Source organism: Zalophus californianus, chromosome 14 (assembly GCF_009762305.2).
Source record: "Zalophus californianus isolate mZalCal1 chromosome 14, mZalCal1.pri.v2, whole genome shotgun sequence".
NCBI classification, from domain to species: Eukaryota; Metazoa; Chordata; class Mammalia; order Carnivora; family Otariidae; genus Zalophus; species Zalophus californianus.
The window spans coordinates 93,624,939-93,648,049 of record NC_045608.1 but is presented as its reverse complement, the minus strand read 5'-3'; the positions used below and the strand labels follow the sequence as shown (position 1 = coordinate 93,648,049).

The 23,111-nt window shown below is 58.6% G+C and overlaps 1 protein-coding gene across 7 annotated transcripts in view; it reads right to left on the bottom strand.

The window, feature by feature from the left end:
* Nucleotides 1-23,111, bottom strand: part of NFATC1 (nuclear factor of activated T cells 1) — a 106,567-nt gene that overhangs the window by 36,156 nt on the left and 47,300 nt on the right. For 4 of the 7 annotated variants that reach the window (XM_027600795.2, XM_027600800.2, XM_027600796.2 and 1 more), the window contains exons 7-8: nt 15,952-16,007; nt 11,013-11,145 (exon numbers count right to left, since the gene is read on the bottom strand). In XM_027600795.2, coding sequence (XP_027456596.2) covers nt 11,013-11,145; nt 15,952-16,007 — 189 coding nt within the window. Of the gene's footprint in view, nt 1-8,526; nt 9,530-11,012; nt 11,146-15,951; nt 16,008-23,111 lie in introns of those variants that run through there. The other 3 variants (XM_027600793.2, XM_027600794.2, XM_027600801.2) reach the window with 2 other exon arrangements.

Below are 23,111 nucleotides of genomic sequence, written 5' to 3'. Positions count from 1 at the left end.
CCAGGCCCCGTGCTCGTATCCACAGACAGGTGGGGCGCAGAGCTGGACCCTGGGGCCGCCAGCACTGAGGTGGGTGTCCCCATGTTGAGCTGAGCACAGAGCTGGGACCTGCTCATCTTACGTGGAGAGATGCAGCCGTGCAGCGGCCGGAGGTGATCCCCCTCCCCGGGGTGGCCGTTCCCACCTGTTTCCAGCATGTTGAAAATCCAGAAACAGCAGAGGGGATGAAGTCAGCCCCTGAGAGGCAGACGGGCCTTCACCTCCTGACGGGGCCCCAAGGACCCCCGGCCCCCACGGATCCCCCCATTCACGAGACGCTAGGGTGAAGTGCGGGCGAACAGAATGGTGAAGGTTAACTTCTAAATTAGTTTGGTAATTTCCAGTTTGTGATTTTAGGGATATATATACGTCTGGAAGATTAAACTGAAACCCTTCTGGGTTTCCGTCTTTGCTGCGCTGGATTTCCAGCCAGGCACGGGGGCCAACTCGTCTCTCTCGTAAGGTGTCCCCTGAGCTCTTTAAAAACTCCTACCCGTCTGCGTGCACGCACAGCCAGGAAACGCCAGCGCGGGGGATTTACCTGCCGCGTAGCGATGGCGCGCCGAGTGAGTGGCCAGAACCAGCAGTCCCAGGCGGCGGGTCAGAGGCTGCCTGCCCTCGGTGGGCAGGAGCGAACAGGCGTCGGCCCCCTCGTACGCACCCTGCGGCGTCTGTCATTTACAACGTGTTTAAAGCTGCCCAGTGGCACCAGCATGAACTGCCACATCACGGGGCTCCCTGGGACCCTTTCTGGAAAAGTCCCCACAGCACAACCTCGCAGAGCCGATGCCGTGAGGCCGGACCCCAGCCCGCCCAGCCCTCCAGGTGCCACCGAGCTGGGCCTTCTCGGAGCAGATGTCCCCACGAGGTGGGCCAGACCTCTGCCTGCAGCCCTGGGACAGGTGCCCTCGGGGAATAAACGCGGGGGCCCTTAACTGACATAGTGACCACTCTGCAGCTCGGGGGCCCCCCGGGGCGGCGGGTCGTGAGTCGCGGCGAAGACAGGCCCCGGTGACTCAGGGCCAGGTGCTGGGGTCACAGGACGAGCCAGCTGACTGCAGGCAAAGGGCAACACACACAGGAGCGCGGGGCCCGGGACACAGGCTAGCCTGGGAAACAGCGCCTGCTTCCCCCTTGGCCCCCACAGAAGCTCAAAGGCACGAACACGCGGCATCTAAATTGGATTTCTCGTGTGGACTTCAAAGAGAACGAGCAGCGTCTGTGTAAATCAGAACCAGCGAGAACATGCCTGTTTCCTATTAGCGAGGGAAGAAGGAGGCCGCGTCCTGCGCGGAGCTCGGGCGGCGCGGCGGGGCCTCGTCCACGGCCCAGAGCAGCTTCCTTCCAGACCTGGGGCTTGGTGTGACGCAATGTCTGGTTCCCTCCCGGCCGTCCACAGCGCTGGTCTGGGCGGGAGGGATGGTGACAGGAGCCCACGCCCCTGCGCCAGCCGCGAGTTTATAATCCAGATTTATTACAGCACGCAAACGTGTGAAAGATTAACGCTAATCTTGAAGGCGGCTGCCGCGTACAAAGCCTGTTCTCATGGAAAAGGTGGGGTGCCCTCCGTGTGGAGCTGGTGTTTGCCCTGAAGTGCTCATGCTTGGCACAGCGGCTGCGTTCTGCGGAGACAGCGTGTGTGGAGGAGGCCGAGGAGGTGTCCCCTCAGCTCCCAAAGTTATGTGTCCCGTCCTCGGTCAAAGGGCAGCTGACCCAGGGAGGGGCCTTGTCCCTGAGCAGAGACCCCAGGCCCCCGGAGCTGGGCCGCGTGCAGATGAAGTGGCAGCAGAAGCCTGTCCCCAAAGGATCCCCACGCCACCCACAGCCCCTGCAATGGCCGTCTGTGGGCCAGAGAGCATTCCAGAACACCCTGGCCTGGCTCATAGAAACCTCACGTCTGGCGCATGGGCTCCATCCCCCACGGCAGTGGCTTCCCGTTCCCGTGAGCAAAGCAGAGCCCCTCTTGGGAGCCCCAGCTGAGGTTGGGGGGCTCATGGCAGGGCCGGCTGCCTTTTTGAATCGCACTGACTTGGGTTCAGGGGCCTCGCAGTTCACAGATTTGGGCTGTGCGGCTGTGTCTCACACAGGTGATCAAGAAGTGTGTGCTTTGCTCTGCAGGGCTCCGGACCCAGGGTGGACACCCCACCCCACCCCATTTGCATGTCCCTTGCAACTGAGTGTGTGCAGCACCCACACCTGGCCGGGCTCAGTCTCCCCAGGACGGCCTGGCCTTTGGGTTAGCAGCTGCCTCTCACACAGGGACGCCATGCAGGTGGTGAACTGGCTATTTTCACAGGGGAGTGGGACGGAGCCAGCCAGAGGTCCCGGGCTGATGGCAACGCAGCCCCAAGCCTGTAGCGGGACCCAGGAGCAGGGCCTTGACCCCCAGGACCCCGCCTGGATGCAGACGGCTGTGGTGGCCAGGACCAGCTCCCACAGGTGGCCCAGAGCAAGGCGATGGGATCCCTGCCTGGGGGTGCTCACGCCGTCCCAAGGCCTGTGGGCTGTTACAGACGCATGTGACCCCATCCCCATGCACACAGGGGGACACCGCCCCCTCTCACACGTGTCTGTCCCTCCTGTGTCTTCCCCATGTCCTGCCCATCGTCAGACACATCCTGTCCTCCTGCTGAAGAGCCAAGTCGAGCAATTCAATTTGGACATGCTGTTTGGGCCAACCCTCCAGCTCAGCGGCGGCCCAAGGCCTGAGGTGAGTGAAGACAAACGTCCTTCCCGTTTCTAACGGAGACGTCTGGGGACTGGGCCCCATTGAGCACCAGCACCTCACTCATCCCACTGTTTTCTCCAGAAATCCACGACGGCACTCAACAAACACGGAATGCCAGACTGTTCTGCGAGGGCTGGACTTCAACATGTCTGTGATCTTGTGGCCCCAGCGCCTGACACGGAGCCCAGATCCCAATTAACACAGGAGTACGCGATTGTAAAGAATTCTCCAGTTCCAAGGCTGTGTGAGCAAAGAGCACACATCTCCATCTGTGTCTTTTCTTTCAAACATGCCGTGTCCCGCACACGCGGACGGGCCCCAGCCACAGCTGGGGATGAGACGTCTGTACCTCGGGGAGAGTCACCACTCTGTCGCCCTGAGCTTTCTGCCTGGAGGCCCGAGTCCTGCAGAGACCCACAGGACTGCAGGGCCCTGAGGCCGTGGAACCCCCATGGGCCTGTGTCCCTGGCCCCAGGACCGACTCACATCTACCCAGCAGATGGTGAGGATTACACACGAGCAGTCCACATGCCCCCGTGTCCAAACCACTGCCTCCAGCTGGCACGGGGAGAAATGGGGGGCCAGGAGTCAGGGTCCCGCTCCTTGGTCTTGGACAAGCCAGGGACACTGCTACTGACTGAATCGTGTCCCTCAAACCCAGAGGCTGAAGACCTAACTGCACTGTGGCTTTATTTGGAGACAAGGCTTTGGGGGTAATTATAGCTAAATGAGGTCCTGGGGAGAGGGGCCCTGATCCTACAGAGATGTGGTTTTGAGAAGAGGAAGAGAGAGATCTCTGTCCACCGTGTGAGGATCGGTGGGAAGGTGGCACCACCCCCTCCCTGGAAGCCGCCCTTCCCAAATCCAAGCCACTGGCCCTGAGCTCGGGGACGTCCGGCCTCCGGATCCGAGCACGGCAGACGTCCTGACACAGACTCTTCTGCAAGAGCTCCAGGTCCGCCGATCGTAACGCATGCCGAGGTGCCCAGGATGCGGCGGGAGCTGCCCCCACCACTCCCGTCTCCCCGTACACACACACAGCCCTCCCCAGGTACTCTGCTCAGTCCTGGACAAAAGGCGTTTTGTTCTAAACCCCCGAGAACAAAGCTCAGATTGTTTTCTGTTTGTTGCATGACATTAAAGCCCCAGTTTTACCACCAATATAAACACCCACAATGATAACCTCAGGGCATGCCTTTTTAAATAACGAGAAAGGAAAAGTAGTAACTGGAACCACCCCAACTACCAGCCCCGAGGGGCGAGGCCGCATCGTCTCTCTGCATCCAGAGCCCAGAGTGAATTCCAGGGCTGGTCTGGGGCGCAGGCACCAGGAGGCAAGTGAATGCACACAGAGGGCATTTCAACTCGGGATCCTGTCTCTCTTCCTTTGGGGACCTGCTCCCTGTCTTTCCCACACAGCTTAACCAGCATCCACGCCGAACACGCCAGGTTTCCAGCAAGGCCCGGTCTTCTGGGGTCAGATGCCGCAGGGGCGTGGCCATCCCCACTCTGTGTCCTGGCTCCACGTCCTCGAGTGACAGAGGGTTGGCAGGTGTCAGGGACAGGGTCAGCTCCCGATCTGGGCGCCAGCCCCCATCTCCTCCAGGATCCTATACGGGAGGAGCTATGACCCACGGAGGCCAACTGCAGACCACGGTCAGAATGGGCCACACGTGCCAGGAGATGCATCGAGCATTTTCATCCAATAATCGCCAAAACTGCCTTTGAAGGGGACGAGATTCACGGTCCTGGTGTGTTGGCTCCAAGCAGCTGCTCCCATGGTGGGGATTCTGGGCAGAGCCCCGGGGACCGTGCCTCCCTGACAGCTGTTGAGACCAGGCTCCCAGGGGATGGGATGCCCATCTGCATCATACAGTTGTCAAGTCTTCATCATGCACATCCCTGTGTTTGGGGGCCTATGGCCCCCCTGCCCCCTCGGCCCCATCAGGCTGCACAGATGCCCCCAGCATCCCCCCAGACAGGCTCCTGGTGGAGTGAGCCTCCCCAGCGTTTCCCCAACAGGCCAACTCCAGCTCTTTCACACAGGCTCGGACCCAGGCTCCCCGTCCCGTAGTCAACTCTGGTCTAAGTTCAAAATCCTCTCTCCGCGGTCGGGACGCCAGGGTCTGCGTGTGCTGGTGGCCAGGGTGTCGGACTGCGGGGTGCCAGGCAGCCTGGGAGGGAAAAGCTCCTCCACGTCTCCTTCCCAGGAGCCCAGCTTCTGAGCCATGGGGGCCTCTCATCCCCGGGGCCCCCACCCTATAGTGGGGTCAGCACCATGCAGACCAGCGGTAGAAGCCTTGTCCAAAAGGTGATGCAGGAGACGGTCTGCATCCAGTGTCACAGCATCTCGCCTGCGCAGGAGGAAGCCGGCCGCCCTCCCGAGCCCGGGGATGGTTCCTGAACCCCTCACAGGCTCCTCCTGTGGCTGGTGGGGACACACAGCCCCCCTTACCTCTACATGTCAGGTTGAAGATGGGAAAGGAAAATTAAGGCACGGGTCCCCATCTTCTGGCTAAAATAGCAAGAGAGTCAGAGTCAGACTTACTAAACAAAGCGTCACGTGGGTCATGTGAGGCTCTAATGAGGAGGAACATCAGAGCATCTCACCGGACAGCGCTCACCGCCGACACACTCACTTGTGGTGCGCGCTTATCCCACAGCTGAGCTCACTTGAGAATGTCCCAGAATGTCCATGACCTCTGACCACAGCAGGCCTGCAGGCGGGCGTCCTGAGGTCACGGGAGGCCCGTGGGCAGCTTCCGCGTGGGCCAGGGCCATGTTCTCCTTGCCCAGCACCCTTGCCTGCCTCCCACCGTCAAGGCTGACTCTGTTTTGCCTTTAGAAGGGAGTTCGGGGTGAGCGGAAGTCCCCAGGATGGACACCCACTGGGCCACCTGGGCCGACCCGACCCCTCCACACCCATGGTCAGAAATGTGACATAATCTGCTTTATTCGAAACCTGCAGATCTTCTGGGACAGGTAAAGCTCCAGCACCCCGCACAGGGGGCTCGGGGGCGGGTCTCAGCCTGGGGACCCCGCTGTGGACCCCATGTGGCTCCCCAGATGGCACCTCCACAGCTCCTGTCAGGCGGGGCGAGAACGCTCACAAGGCAGGGCCTTGCATCGAGGACCATGTGCTCACGTGCCTCACGGCCCTCTTCAGGAGAAATACAGGGCGCAGCATGGAACACGGTGTCCTAGAAACCATGGCCTCTGAGCTCTGCACGGGACCAAGCTTGCTTGCTCATCCACAGGAGCGGGCACCCGGTGAGGCCTGGCCTGGAGGAGCCTGTCCGAGGGCGCCCTCCCACCCAGCCCGGACAGGTGTGCCGCGTGGTTTCCCGAAGCCTCTCCCGACAGCCTCACTACTCAGCATCTGTACTGATTTCGTGGAGGTCATCACTTTGGGAGGAAACTTTAATGCAAAGGTCTCGGAAAAGCAATGAGGCCTGAAGCTCAAGAGAACAGGCAGAGCTTGCTGTGAAGACGAAGCCCCTGGAACGACGGGCAGGATTCCACCGCACACCCGGCCGCCCCTCGAGAGCTGGATGCGTGCACAGAGCAGGAGGGAGGACTGGCCTGGCCGTCGGCCCGCAGGCTGCTCCGGGCTGGCTCTTCCTGCCGGCAGCCTTGGCTCTGGGGTCTGCTGCTCAGGGAACCCGGTGCTGGCAGCCAGGCCTGACACCTCGGCACTGGGGATACTCTTGTTTTTGGACTAAATGGCGCAAACAGAAAACAGACAATCTACCCGTCTTTCCACCTCTTGAGGTCTGTGTGTCTTCTGTCAGCTCCCTGTCTCACGAGGGCCACGAATGTAAGCGCACGTTTGTGCGGCGGTGAGCAGGGAAGCACGAAGCTCCACTCCTCCAGCTCGCTCACGTTGGGCCCACAGAGCCCATCCCCACCAGGTGTGGCCCCACCACGGAGCACCTTCCCTCCCTCCCGGTGGGTGGAGGTGGTTCCTTCCCACAGTCCCGAGAGGGTTTGTGAGAGGAAGTGCCCCACACTGAGGACTGCGTGTCCCGTCCACGGAGGTCGGGCAGGCCCCCAACAAAGCTGTGTCCCCAGAGCCATCCCCGCCTGATCCTGGGGACGCCCCAGGACCCTTCCCTGCTCAGCTGTCAGCAGGAAGGCCCTTCTGGGAAGCCAAGGGAGAACCGACACCAAGACGTACTCTCCAAGACTTGGTCATGTGTCATGATTTATTTTCTCACCTTGAGACAGACTTTGCAACCTAACTGTGAGGCCCTACTTGGAATATCGGGCCCCTTCCCGTCTGAGCTCCTGTCCCTGCTGCTGGTGCCAGGCACCGGGCGGCCATCGGCAACGTGAGCCCACGGAGCCACAGCGGACCGACACTCTGCCCCCTGAGCCCAGGAGCCACCGCCCACAGGCCCGGGTCTGCTCCACCCTCCCTCAAGCCGGGAGCTGGGACAGCTGTGGACCGTTCCTGCTGTGGGCAGAGTCTGTCTCCAGGTCGGCACCCGGGCGCCCACAGCCCACGCAGCCCAACCGGAGTCAGGGCGTCCTCCTTGCAGAAGACTGCGTTTAGGCACAAACAAAAACAGTGACAGACAAGCGACAAGAAAACCCATCTGGCTCCCGGCGTGCACCTTGCAGCGTCTTCTGGAGTCACACCAGAGGTTTTCACTGCTGCCTTCAGCTGCTGCCCCGGGATGCTGGGCGGGCAGTGACTCTGTTCCACCTCTCATTCAGCCGGAAACACGTCCCCCATCAAACACTGAGCCAAGTCCTGAGAGCAGTGAGGGAGCCCAAGTGTCCTGGGCCCCCCTACGCACCAGCAGCCGAAGACGGCCAACTGGAGCCTGTGGGCCCTCCATGCTCGGCCTCATGGGCCTCGTCCAGGCTGACCGTTGACAATTACACTGAAACGGGGGGCCCCTCAGACGGCGGATGGTGTGGGCAGAGGGCAAGGTGGGCATCAGTTTGCCTGCTGTGACCAGAAGTGGGGAAGGTGACTAGAGGGTGACACAGGGGTGCCCCCCACGTGCCCCCAAACAACAAACACTCTGATCCTCTCGCTTCCAATGCCTGCACTCTCAGGGGCCACGTGCGGGCAGCGACGGCCCCACCTTTCTGTGTGAGGGTGGCCTCCTGGGGCATTGCCTCGTGGGGTCATACCTCTGAGGACCCACAGTGTGTCTCCCACCGCGAGGAGAGGTGGTCCCCACCGTCATCTGCACCCGCAGCTAATTTTGATGGAAAACCTAAAAGGGCACTTGATTTTACATATTTGTACATGAAAATGAACTTTACGGGTAGGGTTTAAGTGGATTTACTTCCAAGGCCTTGCATGTATCAACAGCACGTTTAATAACCTTGAAAAGAACCTGCTGTTGGAAAACGCAGGACAGACCCGAGCCAGACGCGAGCACACCTGTGAAGGGACCCACCACCCAGGTGAGCACAGCAGCACCTCACAAACAAGGCCTCCAAGAAGGAGTGTACCACAAACAGCTCAGAACCCGTCGGATGCTTTCTAACCAACTGTCCCTGCAAAGCTACCGTCCACACGGCACGTGTCTTTTGACTCTGAGCTGACAATCCGGTGTTCAGGTGGGAGGCTCAGCCTGGCGCAGTACCGGGGGTACCCTCTAAGCCGAGACGCAGATGCGCAGGCGCTAAGCGCACAGGTCTCCGTACTGCTCACGCCTGGGTGGGCCTGCTGAGTGCGCGGCGAGGAGAAACACCAAACTGAAAACCAGACACACCGAGTTCTAGTTTTTTCATTCGTTCTCTTGTTTATTTTTAAAACCACATAAGGGTCGTCTTTGCGATTGAGCCGTGACGTCAGATGCCAGCCGAGGTCCCTGCTCTTGGGAGCTTACAGTCTAGTGGTGCGTGGGTGTGGTCCCAAATCCCCCCGCCCCCGGCAGGCCAGACCCAATACCAGCCACCCCAGGAAGCCAGGGCAGGGCCGGCGGCAGGGATGCCTCGGGCGCTCAGGGGTGGGAGCAAATCTGAAGGACAGAAGTGCGGATGATGCTGACACCTGATGGAGGCAGACAGACTGGCCAGTGCTCGATGGACAGACTATGTCTAGGGAGGAGCATCAGCTACAGACGGGGGATCCACATGGGGTAAGGGTTAGAGCACGGGTGTGAGGAGGACAGAAAACAGTGTGGGGACGGGGTCCCGGGGCAGACGGAGTTCGTGGGGACGGGGTCCCCGGGGCAGACAGAGTTCGTGGGGACGGGGCCCCGGGGCAGACGGAGTTCGTGGGGACGGGGTCCCGGGGCACACGGAGTTCGTGGGGACGGGGCCCCGGGGCACACGGAGTTCGTGGGGACGGGGCCCCGGGGCAGACGGAGTTCGTGGGGACGGGGCCCCGGGGCAGACGGAGTTCGTGGGGACGGGGCCCCGGGGCACACGGAGTTCGTGGGGACGGGGCCCCGGGGCACACGGAGTTCGTGGGGACGGGGCCCCGGGGCAGACGGAGTTCGTGGGGACGGGGCCCCGGGGCAGACGGAGTTCGTGGGGACGGGGCCCCGGGGCAGACGGAGTTCGTGGGGACGGGGTCCCGGGGCAGAGGGCAGTCAGGTCCCTGTGGGGTGAGGCTGCAGCATGTGATTCCCACTGCAGGGCGGGGAGACAGGATGGCACATGCAGAGCCCTCAGCACCCCAGTATCTTAGTAACATGTTCTTTGGGCTGTGTCCCCTCCTGTAAGAGGTGCAGGTCACAGGCATAGGCCCTCTCCTGCTAACACGGGAGAGCGTGTTACTGCTCGGTGCTGGGACTGCAGAAAACATTAATGTGAGAGATATTTTCTAAACTGCTTTAAAAAGCAATTTTTCTTATAAAGCCTGGTTTTCTTTAAAACATTCAATTTTTGGTCAACCACGCTTGAAGTTTAATTAGGACAAAATCATTACATTTTTAAAAAATGACTAAATATTTTCTCTTGTAAGATATATTGCCCCTCATTCCAAGAGCAGATGGGATGGAGCACGTGGCAGAGCACACGCAAGCCCAGGAGGGTCACAGAGCATGAGGCGCCCAACCCGCGGGAGCCGCGCACATGCACACACTCCACACACAAGCAGTCCTATAGCTTGCGTCCCCTCTTTTGAGGTGGTGACTTTACAACAAGATCGCGTTACTCCAATCTTCAAAGGCACAGCTAACATTTGCCCAGAAAACAGTTAATTCTAGCTGACATCAGCGCAGCTCTTCTAGGCCTTCCTACGATCTAGTCTATTTTGTAAATGACACGTTATGGTTAAAGAGAACTAAACCCTCAGAGAATCTTGATTTTACCAAGAAAGCAACGTGGCTGCTTTCACAATAGTTTTTAGTGTATCACTAATTTCCCTCTTAAATTATACGAATCTCCCAAGTTTTTAGAAGAGCTACTGTACAAAACGATTATTGGCTGAGCTGAGCTGACACAAAACACAACCGAACCCAGGATGACAAGTGATCCCGTGCTCTCTGAGCGCGCACCCTGGCCCGCGAGGCAGAACGCCAGGCGATGCTCTGAGGACAAGGCAGAGCACATTTATTTTCTACTAGTTCTGGGGGTAAAAAAAAAAAAACACATGGTATTTTCTTTAAGGAAACACCTTAAGAAGCAGAAAAGGCAAACTGATTTTCCTAAGTCCTAAGCATCTATCCTCAAGGTGTAGAAACAGTCTCAGCGAGGACAGTATTTAGTTGAGTAAAAGGTGCTCGGGCCTGAAAGCCTCATGGTCACAAGGAAATGCAATTATTCATAGAAGAATGTGATGTGGGGCATTAACATGAGCACAGAAATCGTTAATGTTAGTTAATGACCACATCAAGCACTAGCCTTTAGGCTCAATAGCATAGGTTTATTTCTAAAGGCACCTGCAAAATAATTATAACTTTTTGCTTTTCCACCTTAAACATCTATAGAATTTAAACACACACCTAGACCACCTCAGCTTTTGAGCACAGAAGGGCTGTACTTTTTCTCCCCCTGGGCTGTTCTATATTTGCAAGCAGCCAGCAAAATGGTCAGTAATTACCCCAATATGCAGCCCCCACCCACAGCAGTAATAAAGGGAAATACACGGAAAGCTTCACTTCTTTTTTTAAGAATTGAAGACACGGTCTTGCTAACGGGATGATAATGCAGCTTAAACGTACAAGGCAACCACACAGTTTCACGGCGACAACATCTTGGCATTCCTGTGTCTTTTAGAAAAAGTGCCCCCTTGGTTCATTTTCAGTGCTTAAGGTTAGAAAGAGAGCGTTACCGTTCGCAGGAAGGTAGGTGAAGTGCTGGTACTGACTTCTCTTTCTCTTCCCGTTGCAGACATAGAAGCTGACTTGCACAGGGCTGGTTATTCTCTGATTGCGGAAAGGCGGGATCTCAACCACCAGCGAGTTCTGGTGAGAAATGGCAGAGAGGAGGGAGACGGTGAGAGGCTCAGACACGGCGCGCCCGCGCGGCCCCTCCAGAGCTCCCCAGTGGCTGTCCCAGCTGCTGAGGAGAAGATGCCCACAAACAGCCTGCCTGTGACACAGGCACATGTGCGTGCAGACTGAACCTGCCAGCCCCACGTGGGCAGCCTGAGCACCGGAGCTGACAGGTGGTGTGCGCTGGGGGGGCAGGGGCAGCGGGCTGGCTGGGGCTTCCCCTCAGACGCCACCGACTCATCCCCGTGCGAAGCCGCTGGTGCTCATCTGAGGGCAGAATGGCCACGTGGCAGGAGAGGTCCTCGAAAGACCCCCCACGCGTCTGCCTGCCCAAACCAAAAGGGCCAGTGACCTTTGGAAACTAAAACAGTCCCTCACTGGGCTCACAGATGGCACGGTGAGCACCTGTTCAGGTAACGCGATGAAGACCCGGGGGAGGTGCTTCCTGGAGACATGTCTCGGGGACCGGTTCTGTGACGAAGGCCCAACGCCTGCCACGGCCTCCCAGACTCCCTCAGATGGAAGGTGGGTGAGCGCAACGTGAGCAGGTTGGGAGAGGCGTGGACAGTTTGAAATCACAAACAGGGACAGAATGGCTTATGGTGGGCGCTGTTAACCTCTCACAGTCTAAAGCGCAAATTGGCAACCTTGTCACAAAGATTATGCTCCTTCGAGTACAGGTCTGAAATGAGTCAGGTGGGGCGCGCGGCATTACGGGAGACACGGGCCGGGGGCCAGGCCGCCCGGGTCCCAGCAGGGTCGGTGTGCGCACCACTCTCTGCCTGACGCCAGGGGCCAAAGTCAGGGGACAGGTCTCCACAGGTGCCCACGCTGTGCTCGACTTCACATTGCGGGACAGGTTTTCACATCCAAAATGTTTCTTCGATTTTTTTTTGTCCAATGATTTAAGTTAGCAAGTAGAGAAAACAAGAAAAATCCATTGAATCAGGTTTTTGTCAAAGAAGCTGTAGCTTATTACCCAGTTTAATAGCAAAATGGATTGAATCATGTTAGTAATGGAATCCTAAGAATGTTAAAACAAAACTGAAGAGAACTTTAGGCCCAACCTTCTCCTTTTATAGACAAAGAAACTGAGGTTCAGAAGCCTGCTGCCGAGGGTGCGCACGGACAGCAGGGCCCCTCTGGGCTCCACCCCCTGGGGCCACGCTCACTCCAAAGCGGCTTCAGTGCTTCAATGACCATGTCCCGTCTGGAAGAGGCAACGAGCCGCATCTCCTTCCGCCTGCGCGTCTCGTCCCCTTAGCAAGAAGAACCCTGCAGACGTGGAGCTAGTGGGGCAAAGCGCGGGTCCCACGGGGCGGGGGCACACGTGGCCAGGGCCTGGCTCCGGGTCGCTCTGCGTCTCTGCCTCACCGTCGGCACGGGAGCAGGAAGGGCAGACAGACTACGTCTGAGGACTCGATGACATGGGAGAACCCTGCAGGGGATGCCGGCCCTCCCCGACAGCGAGCCCCGGTGGAGCACAGAGTGCATGGAGTCGGACCCCACAGAAGAAGCGAAGGGAAGACACAGAGAGGAGGTCCTGCCTACACAGAGGCTCAACATAAACTGAGCCGCGAGGAGCCGTCAACAGGAGAGTCTGCAAGAAGTGTGTATGATGCGTCACACGGGCAGAAGCAGGAGGTCCGGGTAGGACAGGGCGGCCCCCGGACCAGGTTCGACTTTGTGGTTTGGTTTCTATGAATTCCAGTGACTGGGGCCCTGTTCTGATGCGGGCCCAGGCCGATATGCTCTAGCTTTCCAAATAGATACACTGTGCACAGCACCGTCCTCGTGGGAGCAGGGAAGGGAGATGCAGGAAAGAGTCAGGAACAGAACATCTGTCATCACAGGGAAAGCAGGGATTACAAATGGCACTCGACGCATCCACGCAACTTGCTTTAAGAAACTCCCGTCTACACTCACAACAGCACATAAGCCACGCATACAGCACAATCCTTTGTTTACAAATTGCCTGGGACATAATGAGTGCATGTGTGTGCGTGTGAATGTGTGCACACACACGCACACACCCAGACCCAGACCCACACAGACATGCACACGCATGCACACACCCAGACCCAGGCCCACACACACACACGCACACAGACATGCACACGCACGCACACACCCAGACCCAGGCCCACACGCAGACATGCACACACACGCACACACCCAGACCCAGACCCGCACGCACAGACATGCACACGCACTCACACACCCAGATCCAGACCACACGCACACACGCACACAGACATGCACACGCACGCACACACCCAGACCCAGATGCACACAGACATGCACAGGCACTCACACACCCAGACCCAGGCCCACACGCACACACGCACACAGACATGCACACGCACGCACACACCCAGACCCAAGCCCACACGCAGACATGCACACGCACGCACACACCCAGACCCAGGCCCACACACAGCCATGCACAGGCACACACACACCCAGACCCAGACCCGCACGCACAGACATGCACATGCACTCACACACCCAGATCCAGACCACACGCACACACGCACACAGACATGCACACGCACGCACACACCCAGACCCAGATGCACACAGACATGCACAGGCACTCACACACCCAGACCCAGACCCACATGCACACACGCCCACAGACATGCACACGCACACACACACCAAGGAAAGCCTGGCAGGACCAAACGTTAGCAGGGATAAAATTACACAAGGTGCCTGCTTTCTTTTTTATACTTTGTTATATTTTCAAAATTTCCACAATGAACACCATACTCCTTTATGATTAGAAATAATACTTAAAAGTAAACCTCGATTAAGAGATAAGAAGAATGGCTAGTAAATCTAAAGTACATCCTCATTCACACATACTGTTATGTTTCTTTTAAAATCCCCAATCGTTAACTGTTAAGCTTCCATTAAACTACACAACTATTCAAAATAAGTAGAAAAGTCAATGACACTCAAGCTGAGCCTGCAAACTGGGCAGGAATTGTCTCAATATGGAAAGCCACCGGATTTCTGCAGCTTCTTCCCTGCTCCGGGGAGACGGGTGGGCCCCCTCGCGGGCTGGGGCGCATGCAGGAGGCTGCTGGAGGCGGCCTGCAGCTGTCTGTCCTACTGCCAGGTGTCTGTTTACGACAAACCCGTGAGCTGGCTGCACCTGGTGGGCCTGCTGAGCCAGGGGCTTCTCAGACAGGCGGGAAACGGGACAGAACCCGAAGAAGCTCGTGTGTGCGCGTGTGAGGTCCCGAGTGCAGGAGGAGGCCTGGACATCACGGGAAGGGAGCGAGCTCCAGAGCACAGGCTTCCCCCCGGGGCCAGGGAGGGATCTTTTCCATCTGACACCCGTTGGATTAGAGCTTTGGAAAAGGAAGCTGAAGTCCCAAGTAGAGATGCTTCATCCTGATAGAGCCACCTGTGAGGACCCGGGCGGTCCCGGGCCTGCCGTGAGTGAGCAGCCGTCAGACAGCTACCTCCATGGTGGCTGGGGGTCCCCCTCGTGACTCAGAGTCCCACCAGCCGCAGGGCAGAGATACCTACCTAATGGCGTCAGAAATCCCACCACCCAAAGGCTCCCTGTGCACCCTGCTACAACACCCCAAGGCCCCCGGGAGCCCTGAGAAAACAGTATGTTCCTGCCCTGAGCACTATTTCTGAGTAAGCCAACTTCCCATTTCCCTGCACTGTGAGAATGGCCACACACACCTGTCCACGGTGAGTGGGCTGAGCTAGGGGCCACACACACCTGTCCATGGTCAGCAGGGTTAGCTAGGGGCCACACACGCCCGTCCACCATGGTCAGTGGGCTGAGCTACAGAGCTTGGGAGGACTTTGAACCTCTTCAGTCACCGGCTGGCCACAGTCTTAGGTCAGCCTGAAGTCCCCTGCTGCTTTTCTGGGACCAAGCAAAACACACTCACACGCGATAGGAGAGGTTAATCCCACTCTGTCAATAATCACTTTGAACACCAATGTTCTAAATACACCACTGAACAGACGGACCGTCAGACCCAGCTATTTGCTGTCTATGAGAAATCCACTTTAAACATAAGGCTCCAGTGAAAGGTCCGGGGATGAGGAACGGTGTGCCGGCTAGCATGAACTGCAGACCTGTAGACGACCATCCTCCCTCCTCCATCAACAACCACGGGGGCAGGAAAGACCTTGCAGGTACCCACATGCGCAAGCAGTACCAAGGAGCTGTGAGAGGCTGGGTGTCCGCGTGGGTGCATGCACGCCGGGTGTCTGTGGGCCTGAGAGCCGTGCGGCGGCCTCCACGAGGCCAGGCCCCTGCTCCGCGGCCTGCCGGCACCTACGAGCACACCAGCTAACTGGCAGAGGGAATGAGCACACATCTGAGTGGCACCATGAGACCTGACTTCACATCTAGTTCATACTCAAAACAAGAGTCTACTTGGTGATGGGTGCCAAGGACGCCGGTGGAACCTCACGCAGCCTGGCATGCTGGGGCAGGTGAGGTGCCCACTCATACTCAGAACAGCGGCTTCCGCGGGACCCCTGGTGACAACGATCACCGGGGGGGCTCAGGTGTGAGCCCACGGTCCCCACAGGGGACGGAGCACCTCCTGGGGGCAGGGGTCCTGCCCTCCAGCAGGCTGTGTCCTGAGAACACTTGTTTCAGGAAGCGCTTTACCACAGTGTCCGCTTTGTGCTCTGTTATTCCATCTGGTATGTCTCGTCGCTCCCGCAAGCAGGAAACCCCCAGCTCCAGAGCCAGCCGGTGCCACCACGGGCTGTATGTCTGGCCGTACTTACCGGCTTGCACAGGTCTCTGTCCATCTTCGCCTCCATCTCCCAGATGTGGTGACCGTCTAGAAGAAAGGGGTAGAGGGAAGCTGGTCACTCTGGATGCCTGGTCAAGCCCACCGCACAAGACCGTGTGCCTTCACCAGGCACAGGGGACCCCACAGACCACCGCCCTCTGACTAGCTCAGGCCATCCTGGCTGTTAACTCGTAAGAGCAAACAGTGGTGTGTGGGTCACCGGCGGAGAGGACGTGCCAGGCCCAGACGTGGGGGCAGGGAGCCTGGCGGAGCCTGAAGGCCCCTAGCTCTGCGAGAGGGAGCCACATGCAGCGAGTGCCCCAGAAATCTGCCCCCTTGCCTACGTCCACAGGCACGCCGCCCCAGCCTCACACCAGATGTGGGAGGGTTTCTACATGCCAAGCTTTGTCAAGGGAGTGCGAGCCCAGCAGAAATGCCAGGACCTGGAAAAAAGTGCATGGTCCTCAGACCTGGACCCAGGTGTGTGTCCTGGCTCTTGTCAGTGACTCCAGCCTCGAGGTGCAAACACTGGGAGCAGGGGCCGAATGAGGGTGCCTGCAAAGCCTGTATGTTTTGGGAGCAGAGTTATTCTAACGAGTGAGAGCCCAGGAGCCACGGTCCTGCCTCTGCCCACAGGAACTGCCAGCTAAACGATAAAATCCTTTCTGTGACGACTTCTTGCCACATCAGGATACAGAAATGCAAAACATGGTATTTTTAACCTTACCCCAGTGGCCGTTTGCATGTTTAAAAAAAAGTAAAAAGGCTCCCAATAGGCCTTGAAAGGGCTCAGTGTTCTGCAGGCCCAGGCCTGCGAGGGAGGGAGCCTCGAGAAGTACACTGGCAGGAACGTCTGCAAACCGAGTACTTGGCCTTTGGAAGCCCCTCTATGGCCGGCCAACTGTGTGGGGACCGGCTGGGTAGTTACTTTGAATTAACTGAGGTCAGTCTCTTGCCAAGGTCTCCCCCTTCCCCATCTTCTATGAAGTCTGTCCCCAAACGAACAATTACAGCGAGACATACTTAGTTTTTGCTCCTGCTCTGTTTCCAAAGAAGAGATGTATGTGTCTTACAGATCCTAAATTATAAATAAATTAGACAAAATCTCCTCTTTCTGCCTGACAGTGCGGGCGGGCAGGGGAGAGGGTGGAGACAGAGGGAGGAAATGTGAGTCACACAGAGCCCAGAGCAGCGTCGGCTTGCCAGGACCACACCAGCCTCTCGGGACACCCAAGGTCCCGGAGCAAATTACCCACCAGATGAACCCACTTGGTGATAAAATGCAGACCAGTGGCCCAAGGGATCAGTGTCCGTGTCTCCTCCAGGAAAACATAGTTGGAAACTAAAAATACACCGTCCCGTTCTCAAAGGCACCAACCAAGACTTCCACAAAGCCGCTCACTTTCCAGAGCGCAGAAGCATCCTTAACCCCCCCAGCCCCCCAAGCTGACGGATGATTGTGCGCTGGGGATGGGGGTCCAGGTGCCCCACGTGGGGACAGGGCAGGCTTGTCTAGGCCGCGTAGGCCAGACCCGCCTTGGGCTCGCGGGCTGCGGCCCCACCCACCCCTCGCTTAAGGAAATCGAAATTATTCTTCCTGTAAGCAAGTCTCTCATGTTCTCGGTGCCTCTTAAAACAGCTTCAGAGAAACGCAGCTTTAGGTCTCAAACCTGGACGGCTGGGGGCAGCTCTGGCTGCTGCCCGGTCTCCGTCTGTTGGTGGAAAGCACAGCTCAGGCTTTCCTGAGGAATTCTCGAGTGTCTGGGCCTCCTGTCGGGGTGGGGGCAGGAGGGAAGCCGAGGCCCAGGGAGGGCCAGGGCCAGGGCGCTCAGCAACAAAGGGACCCGGCGCCCACCATCTTCCCTCTGAGAGGCGGGTGAGAGCAGACCCGGCCTCGCTGTGAACACACCTTGTGGGCTCATCCGCGTCACGAAGCTGACGGGGTGCTTTGTGGGGCCCGTGGGCCAAATGTGACAGCAGAGCCCCCTCCTACTCCAGCCCCTCCTGGGCGGGTGGGTCCCAGTCCTTGTCAGAGCGTCGGCTCAGGGCCGGCCAGCCACACAGGCCCACGGTGCACGCTACGTTCAGCTCCCCCACACGCCAGCCCTGCTAGGTGCAGGTCAACGGAGCACAAACAGACGCACCCAGATGCTCCCGTTAAATGCCGGCTTCTGGAAGGCCCGCGGCGCAGGAGCTCGCTGCCTGCACTTTCCTGCCCACCTGAGAACGGTCCTGGGCTCTGGCCCTGTTTTCCCTGAGTCGTTGTATCTGTGGTTGAGTCACAGCCCACGGGGACAGGCGTGTGGCCTGTTTCTATTGAGGATCCTAAATGAGCTGCTTCCACTTGTGTAGACACAGAAGTGTACACAGACGGACTGTCCGAAGACGGAAGCACTGAGGCCATTCATCGTGGCTCACCATCGTGGACGCTAGGAAATTACAAAATTGCTTCCCACGTGTACCAGCGCCAGAGGGAAGGGTCGCTGGTCTCCAGCAGGAGCTGGTGGTGCGGGCCCTGCTGTCCGGCCTCTGGGCATCCGGCCTCTGGGCGTCGGCTTCTGTGGAGCTCCAGCCAGAGGCAGGCCTGGCCTGGGTGCCAAGCAAAGGCCCAGACTCTATGGGGACGGGAAAGGCCAGCCCCAAACGAGCCTGGGAGCCCCAGCCTTATCAAGAGCTCCCTGGGTCCTCGGTAGGAAACTGTGCACAAGCCCAGAAGTAAAAATATTCCGAATCATTAGGGAATTCCCTGCAGTGTGAGTCATCGGAAAGGCTTCCCCACCACACCCGCCCGCCCGGAGGCTTCCACGGCTGGCTTGTGGCTGGCGCAGCCTCTGAGCCCAGCTCTTAGTCACACAGCTCCCGGGGCGGCTTGGGGCCGGACGGGGCCACACGTGGGGCCCCCAGCCTCCACGGGAGCATCAGAGCTTCCTGAGACACAGCCACTCGAGCCCCTGGCAAGCAGGGGCGCAGACGCCAAGTGACCAGCCTTCCTCCCAAGTCACAGCATCAGCTGAAGCGGTTTGCTGGTCACGCAGCCAACGGGCAGGATGGAAACAGCAGAGGCCCAATCAGACCGAATCACACATCTGCGTGGTGGAACACACGTTCCCGGGGCCCACGGCCACGTGCACATGGTCTCCTCCCCACCTGTCTGCCGGCCGTGAGGGCAGGCTGCACACCGAACGCCATCACAGGGCGGCTGTCAAGGAAAGCAGTGGGGGAGGTGTACACAGGGGGCCCCTCCACACTCCTGCGGGGGCCACGGAAGAGACAGGGTGCCGACTCTCGAGCATGCGGGGTCGGTGGCACTGGGGGGTGCTACCCAGGAGGAGCGCCTCCACGCAGCCGGTCTTCACTTCCTTCAATCCCTGAAACTCCCCAAGCCTCACACTCAGGGGCCCCCCCAACACCGCTCAAAGCAGCCTGTTTCCTACAGAAGAGATTCCAGAGGAGAAAGAAATCAGCCTTCTGCCATGGGGCTCAGCCTGGCTGGTCCCCACACGGCTGAACGTGGCATTCCAACGACCAGGACTCCACACCCGGGCAACGCCCAGGGAAGGGCACACACGTCCACAGAGAAACCTGTGTTTGAGAGAGCACCAGACCCAAAAGGTGGGCACAAGCCCCATGTCCACACTGCAAGTGGGTTAGCACAACGTGGTCCATCCACATGATGGAATATGCTATAGCAGTCTCGAGAGGGACGAAGTTCAACACACATCCTGTGTGGACACAGCTGAAGACATGCGCTCAGCGCAGAAGCCAGACACAGCGGGGACCAATACCGCCGCTCCGGGCAGGGCAGCGTCCAGAACCAGCGGGTCCACATGGACAGGAAGTGGCTTCGAAGCTGCCAGGCTGGGAGAATGGGGTGGATGGTGTTTGGGAATGTCTGAATTAGTGAGATGGCTGCCTAGCCGAGTAGACCAAAGACCCCTGAACTTGAAATGGATGACCTGAGTGGTTGGTGAGTTCCATCTCAACAAAGCAAGCGTAAAACGTACATTCTCCAAAGCGTGTGTGGCGTGCGTGTAGGCGGCCTTGCGACAGGAGGAAGAGGGAGCCTGTGTGACCTCGTCCAGCAGCATCCTCTGCACACCCACCCACTCCTGCGCCCCTTCCCATCAAGACCCATGGGTGCCAGAGGGCGGGATCTGGAACAGAATACCCTCCCTGCTGGGGAGGGACCTGGGCCCACTTTCTGGATGTCACTTCAGTGCTGAGCTGGGAGAACCCAGGCATGGTTTGGGGCAAAGCACAAGAAAAGACTGGCCACCAGCCTGGAGAAAGGAAATTTCAGTGACAACCCTCTCCCGGCAAGGGCACAAGGCCTCTGGTCTGACTCGGGAAGCCCAGTGGGGGCCTGCGGAGAGGCTCTCCTGCCCATGCTGGGTCCTCTGCACACTGTCCAGCGCAGGTCACCACGCCCCAGGAAGGGCATGCTGAGCCCCCACTGGCCGCCCCGTCTCTCGAATGCCGGGCCTGGAGAGCATGTTGGGTCCCCACAGGAGAGCCCAGTGAGGGAGGGGAATCCCCACTGGCTGGGCTGAAGCCTCATCTCCCCAGTGGGCACCAGGGCGCATGCTGGGACATCAGTAAAGGGAAGCTCTTGAGCTGGGGAGGAGAAGGGGGTTCTGGGACACGGGCAGACCCCAAGACCACTCGAAATGTCCCGTAGTTTACAACTGGGGGGCGAGTGTTCGATCTGAGACCACAGCGTAAGAAAAAGCCTTCTCGAGGCTGCATGCTGGCTCACTGGAAATGAGCGTGGCTTCAGAGTCGTCAGTCTCACGTAGGGTCACAGGTGACGTTGTCCTAGGGGCACCAGCTATTTCCCCCACCCGCGCAGCCACAGGCCCTGCGGAGCACTCACCAGAGCGGGCTGCCTGAGAACAATGTCCGTGGAGGTCAGGCCTCGGCACGCTGACGTGGGCGAGCAAGGGGCAGCGGCTGTCTCAGTGGACAGATGTGCGCTCCCACCGCCTCCCACAAACACCCCGGGAAACTCCGACAGAGACATCTTTCCTCCACGCCACATCACGACCTGCACGTGTGTGAGCCACACCACCAGCTGGCGGTGTCTGTGTCTGCACAATTTCCAGAAACCTTTCAGAACCGGCACGCCAAGGAAGTAGAAACCATAGCCCCGTGGCCACGGCCCTGGACCAGGGCACGAGAGGAGGTGCGGGTGCCGGCCAGGCTGCCGCTGCACCCTGGATGACGAGAGCCCTCAGAACGCAGCCCCGCCGGCTCTGCCCGGCTGTGGTCAGACTCGGACAGAAAGATCACAGGGCACCTGGGGCTCCCGCACACACTGTCCCTGCCACACGATGTGGCCAGGAGCGCGGGTGGCTGCACCCCCACGACAACAGAGGGGATCCTCACACACACAGCCCCCACTCACGCTCATTACAGACCATACACACCTGCTCTCACACACCTGCTCTCATGCCCTGACATACACCTGCTCACACACCTGCTCACACACCTGCTCTCACACACCTGCTCTCACACACCTCACATCTTGTGAGGTCCCCCCAGCCCCTCCTCCTGCCTGGGCTGGCTCCCGGGGACCCACCAACACCCACCAGCGGGGCTGGCACCACCGCCTACGAAGACGCCGAATGCTGCTCTCAGCACAGGCGCCAGATGCCCCTCCTTCTCCTGGGAGATACAGCAGGCGTGGCCAGCCCCCAGGCAGAAAGAACCACTCCTTGAAACCCTCACAAAGCTCTGGGTCACTAGTGCGTAAGCCCAGTGCGACTGTAGGGAGGCCCAGACACAGGGCGGTAGGCACCCCCGAGACACCCAGAGCAGCCGGAAGAACGGGGACCACACGGGCCTTCCTGGCGGGCTCACGCTCGGGACTCCCATGACGAGGGTTTCCCTGATCACATTCCGGCCTTAGCGCCAAACAGCCCTTTAAAGACTGAACTTTGCCACAGACCAAAGACCTCATCAAAAACCTCTGGGATAACTGTAACCTAATTTGCCTTTAACGGTTTCTACAAAAAGTCAACTAGGAAAAGCCTAGTTAGTTATGGAGTGCATCGGGATGCGTTAGGAGAAGCACGAGTGCCCCCTCTGCCCGAAGTTAAAACTCGTGTGCACACGTGTGAACAAGCAAACCACCTTAAATACACACTCGAACTAGCGACAGCATCCAGACGTGTAACTACGGCATTTATACCCACTTGGGTCGGGCACAACCTGCAACCACATTGCCCTCCACACCCGCGTCTCGCCGGCCGTGCTGGGGGCACCAGGCCACTTCAGGAGTGGTGGCTGGAGGGCCCCCAGGGGAGGATGGTGCCAGCTATGCATCCATGGACTAAGGTTCCCACACTGTGGGCTCGTGGCCAACCTCCACGTGGCACCACCAGGCCACGGAGCAGAGATCTAGGACTGAGCAGGACAGCCAGGCCGGGAGAGCCTGCCCTGCAGAAGGAGCCCCATGGCGCCCACAGAGCAGGGAGCATCCAGGAGACCCCCATGGTCTCATCCCAGCACCACAATAAGGACTGGTCAGGAAGGCAGGGAAGGAAGCCACGTGGACTTCTCCTTCGTGCAACCAGAAAAGCGGCAACTTGGGCCACGTCCCAGCATGTCGCCTTGCTGTGCAGTGAGCAGAGCACCATGTATGGTGACCCTCCCCCCACACATTTATTTACACATTTAAAGCTCAAAAAGTTAAATCATTTCAAAATTAGCCTCCTCTAAAGAAGAATGTTCCAGTAACGCAAATTCTCCTGATCATTATGCTTAGTCGGTTTTCTCCATAATTCACAACATGTTTCCCAATTATGTGCATGATTACACAGGCAGACCACGCAGAACACGGAGGACTTTCAAGCCCATTTTGATGGAGGCACTTAAGCTTCCTGCTCTTGGCACAAAACCAGGACCCCGTCGTGGAGGCTGAACCCCACCGTGGTTTCCAGTGGTCAGCGTGGGTCCTGCATCGGTCCCCTTGGAAACGGGGAGGAGCCACCCCGTCGGGGGCAGAGCCTCATGCCCACGGGGCACGCTCGGCAGGGACCTGGCTCCTGAATCAAAGCTGCAGAGAGAGGCGAGCCCTGCACACGCTCTCGCCCGCCCTTGTGTGTTATTTGTGCGAGTGCCCAGTGGCCTCTCCCCAGATGGGTCGGGTGT